At 46.5% G+C, this 16,363-nt stretch overlaps 1 protein-coding gene across 1 annotated transcript in view; it reads left to right on the top strand.

The window, feature by feature from the left end:
• The first annotated feature begins 10,677 nt into the window (after positions 1 to 10,677).
• LOC144498908 (uncharacterized) overlaps positions 10,678 to 16,363 on the top strand; it is a 30,852-nt gene continuing 25,166 nt past the window's right edge. The window contains exon 1 of the mRNA XM_078220795.1: positions 10,678 to 10,816. Coding sequence (XP_078076921.1) covers positions 10,753 to 10,816 — 64 coding nt within the window. The 5' untranslated portion in view covers positions 10,678 to 10,752. The remainder of the gene's footprint in view (positions 10,817 to 16,363) is intronic.

Consider the following 16,363-nt stretch of genomic DNA (forward strand, 5'->3'; position numbering starts at 1 on the left):
ATACTATTTAAATATGCTAATCGACCTTGAGCCCTTTCGATAGGCGCGATCTGGCTTGCGCCTGTCGAAAGAGACCAGGACGATTGCAAACCGTTTGGCACCACATGCACTATTTTCCAAGGTCGGCACAATCTGCCGCAGGAGCAGCGGGGCCGGGAAATCTGGCCCATTAACTCTGTTTCTCTCTCCACAGATGCTGCCAGATCCTCCGAGCTTTTTGAGCATTTTCTGATATAAAATGTATATGTAACAAAACACTGAATGCTGTCAGCATAGATATGATTGTAAAGAAACTTTATGTCAGGTATTCCCCAGCTGTGGTGCAAGTAGCCTATAACTGTTTAGTTTATCTTAAAGATCATACATATTGTAACCATGGTGCAACAGTGATGGAGAGGGTGGATATTGAGATCAATGGCAGGGACATTGTTCAAACAAATTGCTCTGACCTGTCTTCTTGTGTATTGTTATCACTGCAACCAGACAGGCAAATGACGAGAACATCCTTCCTTCCCTCTGCTGAACTTGTCGGTAGTGGAGAGGATTTGAAGGGTGAGGTAAGCAATCAGTGTATTCAATGTCTGTCTTGTTCTAGCAGTCAGTGTTGATATGATCAGGTCATTTTACTTCCAGTCAGTGTGCTGATGGTGAGGACATAAAACATCAGCAGATGTAGGACATTCAGCCCCTCTTACCTGCACTGCACATTTTCTTGTAGTTTCTCTTTCTCTGAGTATTCCCTATCTCAGTGGTTCCCAAACTTTTTTCACTGGGCCACACTTTCGGAATAAAAATTTGCTCGCGCCACACCGAAATTTTTATTGATAAGAAATACTTTCAAAAACAAAAAAAAAACAACTCCTAGCAGTGCTTGATTCATAACATAGAACACAACTACTTTATAATATGATCATGGGACATCCAGAAAGTATAAAACAATCACTTTGGAAAAATATCTAATCCATGTTTAAATGTTTCTTCGATTATCCTTGAATCTTCCCGCCACACTTGCCATCCTCTCTTGCCGCACCAGTGTGGCGCGCCACACCCTTTGGGAACCACTGCCCTATAATTTCTACAACTCCCTGATTTGTCCTGTTTTTGCTCTTTCCCTGGTGTACTCACTGAAGTTTTTTCCTATGTCCTGTAGGTTGCTATTATGCCTGACTTAACATCATTCACAAAAGGGGAAAATAGTGTGGAGTATTGGAAAGATTTTTAAGGTGGGGGGTGTAGATGCAGTCTGGGGGTCCTGAGCCCAGGGATGTGCGGGTGGGGGTGGGGGGGGTGGAGGGGCTAGGGGCAGTCTGGGGCTCCTGAACCCGGGGGTGGGATGAGGGTTAGGGGCAGTCTGGGGCTCCTGAGCCCGGAGGTGGGTTGGGGGTTAGGGGCAGTCTGGGGGTGCAGAGCTCGTGGGTGGAGGGGGAGCTGGGCCTGTCTGGGGAAAGAGCTTGGGGTCGTCACTGGCTAGTGTTGAGCATATTCCCCCTGGCTGCTGAGCGAACCTCCAAGGGCTCGCTCTCTGAGTATAGACACCAACTCCCCCCCCCCGCCCCCCCCCCCCCCCCCCCCACCCCCCCACCCCCCCCCACCCCCCCACCCCTTCCAACTGTCAGCTACACAGGCTCAGTGGCTGACTGCTGTAATTTCATCCTGGTAACCCCACTAACACAAACAACAAGCAGATCCCTGAGCTGCTGCTCCAAGCAAGGGAGCTGTGCAAGTGTTAACATGGCTCCTCACATAGCATGGACTCGTCAGTGCTGTCCTCCATGGGAACCCATCCCATGAGGGTGCCCCTCCACCATCTGTATGAACTGCTAGCCATTCCTGGAAGGCACTGCACCAGACATCCAAGTGGGTGCACTCATGTCAATGCTTCAAGGCTTCCCAATGGGTACACTCGCACAGTCAGCAGTATTCCCTCCATGCCCCCCATTGCGAGGGTAAAGTGACACTTGCCATTCCGTCCAGGTGGAGCATGGCACCGTCCAAGATGTTGGCTTGCCACCATTCACACTCAGTTGAGGCAAGGGTTGCTGGGAGGGAATGAAGGTTCTGGGATGGAGAACCTGTTGAAATTGATCTCTCTCTCTCTCTCTCTCTCTTCCCCCAACCACCACCCCCCCCCCCCCCCCCCCCCCCACCCCACCGCCACCCCCCCATCTTCCAGAACAATGATGGATTTCACCAGGGAGCCCATTGACCTGGTGGTGATTCTTGTGGCTGCTGCTGTGGAAGAGGAGGAGGAGAAGAAGGAGGAAGTATGTGCACTGCAAGGCCAACCCAGGCCAGAGGATGCCGCAGGAGAGGGAGGTGCTGATCGGGGGCAGAAGTCGGGTACCCATCGGCCTGGGAGGGGGAGGGGAGGTGGGGAAGGAGGGCACAGAGGAGACAGAGACTCCGGCGGTTCAGGGCATGCATGCCCTTCAATGAGCTAACAACTGACAGTTTGTGTCGCCGTAGACTCCGCCTCAGCCAGGAGACGATGTGGCACCAGTGCCATGTCCTTGTAGATTTGGTACCTTGAGGGACAGGGGGATACCCGCTCATGGTGAAGGTTACGGCAGCCTTCAACTTGTACGTTACCATGTCCTTCTGTGGGATCTCCCAATCACCGAGATGCTAAATATGTCGGGGTTAATCAATTGCATGCATGTCGCCCTGTAGTCTCCACAACGCCATGTATCATGGTTTGTGAACAGGAAGGGGTTCACACATGTATGATGTATATTCTCTGGTCACAAATCAGCTGAATGTTTGTGCACAATCCTCAGGCAGCATCCATGACAGCTTCATCTTGGGGAGCTCTGAGAACCAGTCCAGGCTGTTGATTGTTCCTGGGGGACAAGGGTGACCCGCTAAGTACTTGGTTGATGACACCAGTGCGGAGGCCTGAGACCGAGTTGGAGGCCCAATACAATGAGGCACACGCTGCCACCCGGCCTATTATGGAGCGATGCATTGGGCTCCTAAAGATGCAGTTCTGTTGCTTGGACCACTCTGGTGGGGCCTTTCAGTACTGTCCCCTGACAGTCTCCCGCATCATGGTTCTGCTGCATGCTCCAAAACTTGGCGCAGCAGCGGGGAGACTTCTTGGAGGAGGAGGGCAACCAGCCCTGGGGAGAAGGCAGCCCAGGGGGATGTGAAGGAGGAGGACGAAAAACAGAAGGCTGAGGAGGAACCAAAGGAGGACAGGCGGCGAGCGGCAAGGGTCTGGCAGGGCAGGGCGGCAAGGGAGGCGCTCATTGCCACAAGGTTCTCGGACCATGGGGCGTGGGGTGTTGCAGTTGCAAACCTCACCCCTTCACCTCCAATTGCCTGCAACCTTTCCCCCCACTAACCCTTTTCACTCTCCCATGCATTGCACTGATAGCACCAGGGTGATGGGCCTCGGTTGGCCATGTTAGTGAGTTACTGGTCCAGGCAGGGGTGTGATGACGACTTGCTATGCGGCACAGTGTGATGCTGCCCTGGTGCAAAACAAGTCTGACCCCTACCTGATCTCTGCATGCACACTGGCGCCTATGGCGGGGGGGTTGGGGCACAGTGGGAGTTGGGGGGTTGTGGCGTGGTCCCAGAATCCACAGTGTTCCGGAGATACCATGCTAGTTTGTGCAACCCAGTGGGTGCAGGGCACCCGCAGCTGGTACTGTTCGTCCTGAGTGCTTCGAATTCCACAGCAGTCACGCATATACCACAGGCACTTGGATTTGGTGATCGCATTACTGGTGGGCCGAAGGGCCTCCCCCGTGCATAACGATGTTCAGAGCCCCTCTGGAACAGGTTGGGGTACGGTCATCCCTGTTGGAGGATAATCACAAACATATTAATCACAGCTGTGGGGCGCAATAACATTTATTGGTGAAACTAACAGTGCAATAACTTGAGGTTCTGATAGTTAACAGTGCTATAAATCAGTTGGAGGTGATCATTGGTAGTGCCTAACTTCCTTAACCTAACTGGCGCCGTCCTTCACCCATGCCCTCTTGGTGACCCTACAACTTCTTTATCTTACGTGGCCTAGCGCTATGTTGTCTCCCCAGGATTCACATCAGAGGTGGAGGCAGTCAGCTGGGTTCCACACCCTACTGCCTGTGATGCCTTTGGATAGCGTCCCCTGAAGGGCCAGGACCTGTTGGACCCCGACCGACTTTCTGGTGTCATGGACATATCCATGCCACCCTTTTCGTCCCATTGCCCTTGAGATGCACCAGTGTCAGAAAGTGGGATTCGTAAGGTCTTGCGATGACCTGAGTCTCCTGGGTGGAAGGCCCTGGCACAGGCTCCAGCCTTCCTCCTCCCTCTGGGTGCCAATGGCCCCTGGGTCATTCCATGGGATGTCGGAGCAGCTGGACTGAACTCCAGAAGCCCCAACGTGCAAGTCCTCGACGATGGCCCTCGGAGTCTGGGCCAGCATCTCGCTGCACACAGTAGGTGTCCCCTGAGATTGGGCAAAGCTCTACAGCCTCTCAGTATGTTCCGCTGGTGACTGGGCCATGCTCTCGAGGCCTTTGGCCATGGCTGGCTGGGTCTCCAGAATGCTCCTGAGCTCCTCCAGCCATGGACCGCAGTGACTCAGAAGGGTCCTGAGGCTCTCAGCTGTGGCCCGCAGGAAGTCGGCCATGGGCCGCTGTGACTCAGCCATGTCTTGGACCCTGCCGCTGATGGTGACCATTTTGTGCCCCAGGCTTTCAACTGCAGAGGAAATTTGGCTCAAAATCGATGAGCTAGAGTCTGAGCATCACGCACTGCAATGCATGAGGGAGGGAGAGATTTACCTGGGCACTTTATTCCTACAGGCAGTCAGAACCCTTGTGTTAAGTAAATCCGGTTAAGTCTGCGGTCAGGGATAGGAGGGTGTGACTGGGTGAGGCAGGATACAGACGGTAGCACCGAAGGAGCCTCAGGCCACTTTTTTAACAGGTTTGAAATTCTTTGATTTGATTTGATTTATTATTGTCGCATGTATTGGGATACAGTGAAAAGTATTGATTCTTGCGCGCTATACAGAGAAAACATACCGTTCATAGAGTACATAGAGGAGAAGGAGAGGAGAGCGTGAAGAATTTAGTGTTGCAGTTACAGGTACAATGAAGAGAAAGATCAGCTTAATATATGATAGGACCATTCAGAAGTCCGATGGCAGAGGGAAGAAGCTGTTCTTGAGTCTGTTGGTACGTGTTTTCAGACTCTTGTATCTTTTTCTCAATGGAAGAAGGTGGAAGAGAGTATGTCCGTGGTGCAAGGGATCCTTGATTATGTTGGCTGCTTTCCCAAGGCAGTGGGAAGTGTAAATTGAGTCAATGGTTGGGAGACTGGTTTGCGTGATGGAGTGGGCTACGTTTACAACCTTTTGTAGTTTCTTGCGGTCTTGATCAGAGCAGGAGCCATACCAAGCTGTGATACATCTCGATAGGATGCTTTCTATGGTGCATCTGAAAAATCTGGTGAGAGTCATCGTGGATATGCCAAATTTCCTTAACCTCCTGAGAAGTAGAGGCATTGCTGAGCTTTCTTAACAATAACGATGGTATGAGGGACCAGGACAAGTTGTTGGTGATCTGAAAACCTTGAAACTTGAAGCTTTCGACCAACTCCACTTCATCACTGTTAAAATAGACAGGGCATGTTCTCCTCTATGCTTCCTGAAGTTGGTGACTAGCTCCTTCATTTTGCTGACATTGAGGGAGAGATTATTGTCATTGTACCATTTCACTAGGTTCTCTATCTCTTTCCTGTACTCTGTCTCATCATTGTTTGAGAACCGACTCACTACGGTGGTGTCATCAGCAAACTTGAAAATCGAGTTGGAAGGGAATTTGGCCACACAGTCATAGGTGTACAAGTAGTATGGAAGGGTCTGAGGACACAGCCTTGTGGGGCACCGATGTTAAGGATAATCATGGAGGAGGTGTTGTTACCTATCTTCATTGATTGCGTTCTATGTGTTAGGAAGTTGAGGATCCAGTCACAGAGGGAGGAATAGAGCCCGAGGCCACGGAGTTTGCAGATAAGTTTTGTTGGATTAATGGTGTTGAAGGCTGAGTTGTAGTCAATAAACAGGAGTCTGACATAAGTGTCCTTGTTAACCAGGTGTTTCAGGGTTGAGTACAGGGCCAGGGAGATGGTGTCTGCTGTGGATCTGTTACAGTGATAGGCAAAATGCGGTGGATCCAGGCAATCTGGGAAACCGGAGTTGATGCATTCCGTGACTAACCTTTTGAAGCACTTCATATTGATGGATCGCAGAGCCACTTGGTGGTAGTCAGTAAGGCACGCTGCCTGGCTTTTCTTTGGTATAGGAATTATGGTCGTTTTCTTGAAGCAGATAGGAACCTCAGATTAGAGTAAAGAAAGGTTAAAGATGTCGGAGAATACTCCTGTCTGCTGGTCCACGCAGGAGCTAAGTTCTTGTCCGGGGACCCCCATCATGGCCAATCGCTTTTTGTGGGTTAACATCTGATGTCTGTGATGGTGACCTTGGATACCGGTTTGACGGAGGCTGTCGGGGCAGGTGACATCCTCTCTCTGGCCTCCTGCTCAAAGTGAGCATAGAATGCATTGAGCTCATCGGGGAGGGGTGCCTTGTTGTCAGTGATTCTACTCGTCTTCACCTTGTGGCCTGTTATGTCATGTAAACTTTGCCACAATCGATGGGTGTTTGTGTGGCTAGCCTGGGACTCTAGCTTGCTCCAGTATTGTCTCTTAGCATCTTTGATGGTTCTCTGTAGATCGTATCAGGATTTCTTGTCTCGGTCAGGGTCACCCGACTTGAATGCTTCAGATGTCCCTGCTAATGTTTTCCAGTTGGGAAACACTCAGATTGGCTTCTTTGGCCGTCTTCAACACACTTACTAATGAAGTCTGTTACTGTAGTGGCATACACATTTAGGTTGGTCGTTGAGTTCTTGAATATTGACCAGTCCATTAATTGGAAGCAGGCCCATAGGAGATCATCCGTTGCCTCAGACCAACATTGCACGACTTTCTTTATCAGATTCTCCTGCTTCACTTTTTGCTTGTAAGCTGGGAGCAGGAGCACAGCTTTGTGGTTTGATTTGCCAAAGTGTTGACGGGGGATAGAGCAGCCTGCGTGGATGAGAACAAGGACTGCAGGTAACACAAACAGCTGCCCAAAGCACTGAGGGTTGGCCATTCAAATGGGAGAGTGAAAACGAATGTAGTAGTTGTTGACTGTACAGTTAGGAAGATAGAGACTCTTCTCTGCAGCTGAGAGAGAATCCTCAAGGTTATGTTGCCTGTTTGGTGCCAGAGTTAAGGACATCTCATGATTGAAGAGCAACTTAGGGTGGAATTTAATCCCTCAAACATGACAAGCAAAGCAGTAATAATCAAGCTTGAGAGACGCTTTGTCACACACAGTATCCTACCCAGACCCATGACAGACAATTGTTGGCAATATGGGGCGGCATGGTGGCACAATGGTTAGCACTGCTGCCTCACAGCTCCAGCGACCTGGGTTTGATTCCCGGCTTGGGTCACCGTATGCGCGGAGTTTGCACGTTCTCCCCGTGTCTACGTGGGTTTCCTCCGGGTGCTCCAGTTTCCTCCCACACTCCAAAGATTTGCAGGCTAGGTGCATTGGCCCTGCTAAATTGCCCCATAGTGTCCCGAGGTGCGTAGGTTAGAGGGATTGAGGGGTAAATATGTGGGGTTTGCGAGGATAAGGCTAGGTGGGATTGTTGTCAATGCAGACTTGATGGGCCAAATGGCCTCCTTCTGCATTGTAGAGTTTTTCTATGATTTATAATTCATCGCTGATGAAGTTTGCAATTTTGCACTCACATGGAACTTTGAACATATCATGAACAGTCTCCTATTCACAGTTAAACCATTTGGTGGAATGGGCAGTTAGCTCACTAAGCATCTTCTAAAGAAATGTGTACGGGATTTCACAGACTACTACGCTGCACACCACAGCCTGCAAAATCTACCACGACAGGGCCTACTCTCATCAGCACAACAAACTTTTACAGGCACACCAGGACCATGATTTCTATTGTTAAAGCTCTGCTGCAGTCTAAACTTGAAACCAATGTGAATGATTCCCTCCTGTAATGCAGATTGAGAAGCCTACAGACTTGGTCCTCTAACACCAGGTCAAAAGGTCAGGATTCAGTCTACATGTGGCCATCACCAGTTGGCAGGGATTCACAGTAGTGCCCATAACTGAACAGTTGCGAAGTAGTCTCAGATGATGCCCACTATGTATGCAATCGGGGTCAATTCTGCAAGTAGTACAATCAGCACCAATGGGTAGCACAGCACTTCAGTCGTCTGGCCTATGGCACCAGCCCCCTGCACCAGTGGTGTGGTGGACCTCAGTTGTGCCTTTGTCCTATTTGGACCACCGTTGTGTGTGTTTGTCATACCTGGACACATCCCCTTCCGGTTTGGTTCCTCCCCTCGGCACCTAGTATAAAGGTGGCTGTCTCCTCCCCCTTGTTCAGTCCAGGTCGGTTATTTGTTGGGATCTGCTCCTGATTCTGTTGTGAATAAAAGCCTACACTTGTATTGGCACACCGGTAGTCTTTCGCCTTATTGATAGCGCATCAAGCGGATATGTAGATTCCTGCAGAGGCCAATGCAGTGAATCCTGCACCTGATAAACACACAGATAAAACATCCTGTGTTGCTAACAGTGAGGACGCTGTTCACAAAAAGACAACAGCACCACCAACTGGTGTAATCACACACTCGGGGAGCCTGAGCAAGCCGAACACAAGATTTCATGACTTTTTTACTGCAGACTTTTGAATTTCAGTATTTACTTTCAACAGAAAAATGGGAGAGAGGTAGAGATGCGATTGGCTATGCACTAGTTGCTACAGCTTAATCCATGCCTCCAACATATGTAAATAGTCATGCATTGTCAGTTTGTTTAATTGCATGTAATACAATGCTCTGTACGTAATTTCCTATTTCACTATTATATCTCATGCCACCAACTAAACAGGAAAGATGTAGACCAAGTGGTCATGTGAAAACGTAATGGCATACAAAAGATTTCATGTGGCAGGAGTGCGGGCAGATCATAAATATTGTAATATAGCTATTCAGTTCAGGAATTGTTGGAAGTCCTTGTTATGGATGATTTAGCGAATGCACTACTTTCTACACTACCAAAGTGGATAGGCTGACAACTGTTGTGCCTTTTAATGCTTTTTGAGAATCCATACCTACAACAGGTGCAGCATTTCCTGATTGATTTAGATTGATCTTTTCTATATGGTATTGACCTTCATGAATAGCTAAACAAATAACAAACTGTTCCCTTCTAAATGTATACCCTATGTGATTTTTAAAGGAAAAGTTATAAAATCAGATAAATCAAATATTGAGGGCAAATATATAATAAATTAGAGAGATATTTATGTATTTAATTTTATGAATCAATGAATTAGCTTGGCCTGTGTTTGTTTTTCGTGTACCTTTATCATCCTCAGAAAGCCCACCAATGCCTCCAATTTCTCAGGAAGCTAAGGAAATTTGATATGTCCACTACAACTCTCACCAACTTTTACAGTTACACTATAGAAAGCATCCTTTCTGGATGTATCGCAGCTTGGTAGGGCTCCTGCTCTGACCAAGACCGCAAAAAACTACAAAAGGTTGTGAACGTAGCCCAGTCCATCAAGCAAACAAGCCTGCCATCCATTAACTCTGTCTACAGTTGCCACTGCCTCAGAAAAGCAGCCAGCATAATCAAGGACCCCACGTACCCCAGACATATTTCTTCCCCCTTCTTCCGTTGGGAAAAAAGATACAAAAGCCTGAGCTCACTTACCACCCGACTCAAGAACAGTTTCTACCCTGCTGCCATCAGACTTTTGAATGGACCCACCATGTATTAAGTTGATCTTTCTCTGCCCCCTAAAGTTTAAAGTTTATTTATTATTGTCACAAGTAGACTTATATTAACACTGCAATGAAGTTATTGTGAAAATCCACGAGTCACCACACTCCAGCACCTGTTCGGCTACACTGAGGGAGAATTTAGCTTGGCCAATGCACTTAACCAGCATATCTTTCGGACTGTGGGAGGAAACCCAGTAAGAAGTTTAACAACACTAGGTTAAAGTCCAACAGGTTTATTTGGTAGCAAAAGCCACACAAGCTTTCGGAGGAAACCCATGCAGACACGAGGAGAATGTGCAGACTCCATACAGATGGTGACCCAAGCCAGGAATGGAATCCAGGGCCCTGGCACTGTGATGCAGCAGTATTGACCACTGTGCCACTTTTGAATGGACCTATCTCACACTAAGTTGATCTTTCACTACATCTTATGACTGTGACACTATATTCTGCACTCTCTCCTTTCCTTCTCTATGAACGGTGTGCCTTGTCTGTATGGCATGCAAGAAACAACACTATTCACTGTATCCTAATACATGTGACAATAATAAATCAAATCACTATAACACCAGCACTATTCTGCACCTTCTCCCTTCCTTCTCCCCTATGTACTCTATGAACGGTATGCTTTGTCTATATAGTGCACAATAAGCAATACTTTTCACTGTATCCCAATACATGTGATAATAATAAATCAAACCACTTGTTTGGGAGAGAAGCATCTTTGCTCATTCCGCCCACCCGGAATTGGACAAGTGACAGCAGCGCCCTCCAGTGGCAGAGGCGGCCGGCATCCGGGGAAAGTGAAACTTGGGCCTCGCTGAGACGCTTAATGCTTCTGGAACCGAGCGACCGAGAGAGTGAGGGGCAATGGGCCGGACCGGGAACTTGTGGCCGTTTGTGGTGGCGCTGGTGACTCTGGCACAGCTTTCAGGTGAAGGACGAGACGGGCGGCGGAGGCGGGGAACGGGCGGGAGCGCACATTCCGGCGAATTCAGGCCGGGCCTGGCGCGGGGCGATCAGGAACCGCAGCCCGCCCAGGGTGGGGTTTGTACCCGGGCCTCTTGCTGATGATTCCCCGAGGCTGCAGGTTGAGGACAGCGGCCGACGAGGTTAAAGTGAAAGCCACAAACGTTGAGCTCACCCTGATCGGGGGCCATTCGGCCCATCGTGACTGGTACAGCCCCTCCAGTTAGTCCCACTCTACCCATTTAGCCCCTTTTCCCAACAGAGTTCTACTTCCCCCCCCCCCCTCCCCAATTCAACTATTTAGCCAGTTTCCTTTGGACAGTTATTATTGGGTCAACTTTAATGTCGTTTGCAGTTTCAAAGTAAGAGGATTCCCAGAGTTTTTTCCCTTTCCAAAAGGGTTGTAAATTTGACCTCCCCACAAAGCAGTGGAGGTCACTGAATGTAAGATAGACTTTTGATCTATAAGGGTGTTAAAAGGTTATCGGGTGGGTGGTCACCCATTGAGAGGCAACCGTACTGAGATATGTTGGATTTTTCCCCATGGAAATCCTGTATGTCTCAGTAAGGTTGCCTCTCTGTCAAAACTACAATGAGTATAGCGCCGACCATTAGAAAATCCTCGGTATCAACCGAGTGAACCTTCTCTGTATTGCCTCAAATTCCAGTATTTATTTCCTTAGATAAGGGTACTAAAACTGTTCACAGTTTTCCAGGTGTGGCCTAACTAGTGTCTTGTATAGTGCCTTGCAAGTCTTCCTATTTTTATACTCTGCTCCTTTTGAAATAAAGGCCAACAGTCCACATGCTTTCCCGATGACCTGTTGAACTTGCGTACTAGCTTTTTGTGATTTATGCATGAGGACCCCCTCTAGCTGGAGCTTTCTGTCGTCTTTTTCCATTTAAATAATATTCAGCTCCTTTAATCTTCTACCAAAAGTACGTAACTTCATATTTTCCTACATTATATTCTATCTGCCAAGTGTTTTGCCCACTCACTTAACCTATCTAAACACATAAAGGGCAAAACAGTAACAAGGGAGAGAGTAGGGCCACTTAAGGATCAACAAGGTCATCTATGTACGGATCCACAAGAGATGGGTGAGATCCTAAATGAATATTTCTCATCAGTATTTACTGTTGAGAAAAGCATGGATGTTAGGGAACTTGGGGAAATAAATAGTGATGTCTTGAGGAGTGTACATATTACAGAGAAGGAGGTGCTGGAAGTCTTAAAGCGCATCAAGGTAGATAAATCCCCGGGACCTGATGAAATATATCCCAGGACGTTGTGGGAGGCTAGGGAGGAAATTGCGGGTCCCCTAGCCGAGATATTTGAATCATCGATGGTCACGGGTGAGGTGCCTGAAGATTGGAGAGTGACAAATGTTGTGCCTTTGTTTAAAAAGAACTGCAGGGAAAAGCCTGGGAACTACAGGCCAGTGAGCCTCACATCTGTGGTGGGTAAATTGTTGGGAGGTATTTTGAGAGACAGAATCCACAGGCAAGGACTGATTAGGGACAGTCAGCGTGACTTTATGAGTGGAAAATCATGTCTCACAAATTTAATTGAGTTTTTTGAAGGGGTAACCAAGAAGGTAGATGAGGGCAGTGCAGTTGATGTTGTCTGCATGGATTTTAGCAAGGCCTTTGACAAGGTATCGCAAGGTAGGTTGTTGCATAAAGTTAAATCTCATGGGATCCAGGGTGAGGTATCTAAATGGATACAAAATTGGCTTCTTGACAGAAGCCAGAGGGTGGTTGTAGAGAGTTGTTTTTCAAACTGGAGGCCTGTGACCAGCGGTGTGCCTCAGGGATCAGTGCTGGGCCCACTGTTATTTGTCATTTATATTAATGATTTGGATGAGAATATAGGAGGCATGGTTAGTAAGTTTGCAGATGACACCAAGATTGGTGGCATAGTGGACAGTGAAGAAAGTTATCTCCAATTGCAACGGGATCTTGATCAGTTGGACCAGTGGGCTGACGATTGGCAGATGGAGTTTAATTTGGACAAATGCAAGGTGATGCATTTTGGTAGATTGAACCAGGGCAGGATTTACTGAGGTAATGGTGAGAGTTACAGAACAAAGAGATCTCTGGGTACATGTTCATAGCTCCTTGAAAGTGGAGTCACAGGTGGACAGAGTGGTGAAGAAGGCATTCGGCATGTTTGGTTTCATCGGTCAGAACATTGAATACAGGAGTTGGGACGTCTTGTTGAAGTTGTACAAGACATTGGTAAGGCCACACTTGGAATACTGTGTGCAATTTTGGTCACCCTATTATAGAAAAGATATTATTAAACTAGAAAGAGTGCAGAAAAGATTTACTAGGATGCTACCAGGACTTGATGGATTGAGTTATAAGGAGAGGCTGAATAGACTGTGATTTTTTTCTCTGGAGCGTAGGATGCTGAGGGGTGACCTTATAGAGGTCTATAAAATAATGAGGGGCATAGACAAGGTAGATAGTCAATATCTTTTCCCAAAGGTGGGGGAGTCTAAAACTAGAGGGCATAGATTTATGGTGAGAGGGGCGAGATACAAAAGTGTCCAGAGGGGCAATTTTTTCACACACAGGGTGGTGAGTGTCTGAGGTAGTAGTAGAGGTGGGTATAATTTTATCTTTCAAAAAGCATTTAGATAGTTACATGGGTACGATGGGTATAGAGGGATATGGGCCAAATGCGGGCAATTGGGATTAGTTTAGGGGTTTTAAAAAAAAAAGGGCGGCATGGACAAGTTGGGCCGAAGGGCCTGTAAACATCTCTGAACCTCTATGACTCTATCTATATTCCTTTGTAGACTTTTTTTGTCATCCTAACCACTTGCCTTCCCATCTAGTTTTGTGTTATTGACAAATTTGGCAATAGTACCTTCACTTCCCTTGTCCAAATCATTGATATATATTGTAAATAATTATGGCCTCACACTGATCCCTGTGACACTCCACCAGTTATAGGTTGCCATCCTGAAAATGTCCCTCTTATCCCAACTCTCTGTCTTCTGTCAGCCAACCCACTACCTATGCTAATACACTGCCCCCAACGTCATGGGCTTTTACCTTATTAAACAGCCTCTTGTGCAGTATCTTATTGAATGTCTTTGGAAATTCAAGTATATTACATCTACTGGTTACCCTTTATTTATCCTGCTTGATACCACCTCAAAGAATTCTAATAGATTTGTCAGGCATGATTTCCCCCTCATGAAGCCATGTTGACTCTGCTTGATAATATTACGTATTCCTAAATGCTCTGCTATTACAACCTTTATGATGGACTCTAACATTTTGCCAATGGCAGATGTTAAGCTAACGAGCTATAGTTAGCTGTTGTCATCGTCCTACCTTTTTGAATAAGGGTGCTTTCGTTGGCAGTTTTCAAATCCCCTGGGACTTTTCCAGAATTTAAAGATTCTAGTACCAGTGCATCCACTATCTCTGTAGCTACTTCCTATGATATCCTAGGATGCAACCCATCAAGTCCAGGGGATTTATTGGCCTTTAGCCCCATTAGTTTCCTTAGTAATTATCTAGTGATCATTATTTTTTTTTATTTCCACCACCCCTTTTGCTCCTTGACATCTAGTATTTTTGGAATGCTATTAGTGTCTTCTACCGTGAAGACTGATGCAGAATATATCCTGGTTCCCCATTATTATTTCCCCAATCTAATTCTCTAAGGGGCCAATGATCACTTTGGTCTCTCTCTTCTTTTTAATATATTTAAAGAAGCTCTAACTGTCCATTTTTATATTACTTGTTAGTTTACCCTAATAGTTTATCTTCTCCCTTTTTGTTCTTTTTTTGATCATCTTTTGTTTGTTTTAAAACTTTCCCAATCCTCTGACTTACCGCTAATCTTTGCCATTTTGCATGCTTTTTCTTTCAGTTTAATGCTATTCTTAACTTTCTTGGTTAACTACAGCTGATTTATATCCTTCGTAGAATCCTCCTTCCTTATATTTGTTGCGAGTCACGAACTATTTTCATAAATGTCTGCCATTGCTGATCAGTCTTTTCTGACAAACTCCTTTCCCAGTCCGCTCCAACTAACTCTGCCCTTATTCCTTTGTTAATTACCCTTATTTAAATTTAGCACAGTTGTTTCACGCCTTCAAAGCAAGGGGATTTGAATATAGGAGTAAGGATGTCTTGCTGCAGTTATACAGGGCCTTGGTGAGGCCATACCTTGCATATTGTGTGTAATTTTGGTCTCCTAATCGGAGGAATTGTTGCTATTGAGGGAGTCCAGCAAAGGTTCACCAGACTGATTCCTGGAATGGCAGGACTGACATATGAAGAAAGACTGGATCGACAAGGCTTGTACTCACTGGAATTTAGAAGAATGAGAGGGGATCTCATTGAAACATATAAAATCCTGAGGGGACTGGATAGGCTAGATGTGGGAAGAATGTTCCTGATGTTGTGGAAGTCCAGAACTAGAGGTCACAGTCTAAAAATAAGGGGTAAGCCATTCAGGACGGAGATGAGGAAGAACTTCTTCACTCTGAGAGTTCTGAACCTGTGGAATTCTCTATCACAGAAATCAGGTGGGGCTAGTTCGTTAGATATGTTCAGGAGGGAACTGGATGTGGCCCTTGCGGCTAAGGGATCAAGGGGTATGGAGAGAAAGCGGGAATGAGATACTGAGAGTGCATGATCAGCCATGATCATATTGAATGGTGCTACAGGCTCAAAGGACTGAATGGCCTACTCCTGCATCTACTTTATATGTTTCTATGACCCAAGTTTCTCACATTCAAACTGAATGGTAAATTCTACCATGCTATGGTCACTGTTTCTTAGGAGTTCTTTTACTCTGATATTGTTTATTAAACCTGTCTCATTACACATCAGATCCAAAATACTCTGATCCCTGTTTGGATCCACAACATATTCTTCAAAACTGTCCCGAATACACTCTATGAATTCTTCCTCATGGCTACCTCTGCCAATTTGATTTTCCCAATCCCCATGAAGATTAAAGTCACTTATGATTAAAGTACTACCCTTTTTGCATTATCTTCTGATTTTTCTCAGTCCTACATTATAGCTACTGTCTTCCCCTTGTTATTTCTTGCCTCCACCCACATGGATTCTACATCTTCCGATCCAAGATCTGTTTTTTGCTATTGTACTTATTCCATCTCATACTAACAAAGCTTTCCTTCCTGTCTGTCCTCATGAAAAGTCACATACCCTGATTATTTAGTTCCCAGCTTTGATCTCCTTGTAACCACATATCTGTAATGGATATAAGATCATACCCATTAACCTCAATTTGTGCCATTCATTCATTATTTTGTGATGAATACTATATGCATTTAACTAAAGAACCATTAATTTTGCTTTTTTTTACCACCCCACACCCCCCTTACCCTATTTGCTGCTGCTGTTATGTTTGTACGTCCTCTCCCTTCCTGTCCCACTCTAGGTATCATTACCTAAATAGCAACCTTGCGATGCTGCCATTTCCTTTTGCTTTGTAAGCCTCCCTTATCCAGAA

This window comes from Mustelus asterias, chromosome 9 (genome assembly GCF_964213995.1).
Source record: "Mustelus asterias chromosome 9, sMusAst1.hap1.1, whole genome shotgun sequence".
Lineage (NCBI taxonomy): Eukaryota > Metazoa > Chordata > Chondrichthyes > Carcharhiniformes > Triakidae > Mustelus > Mustelus asterias.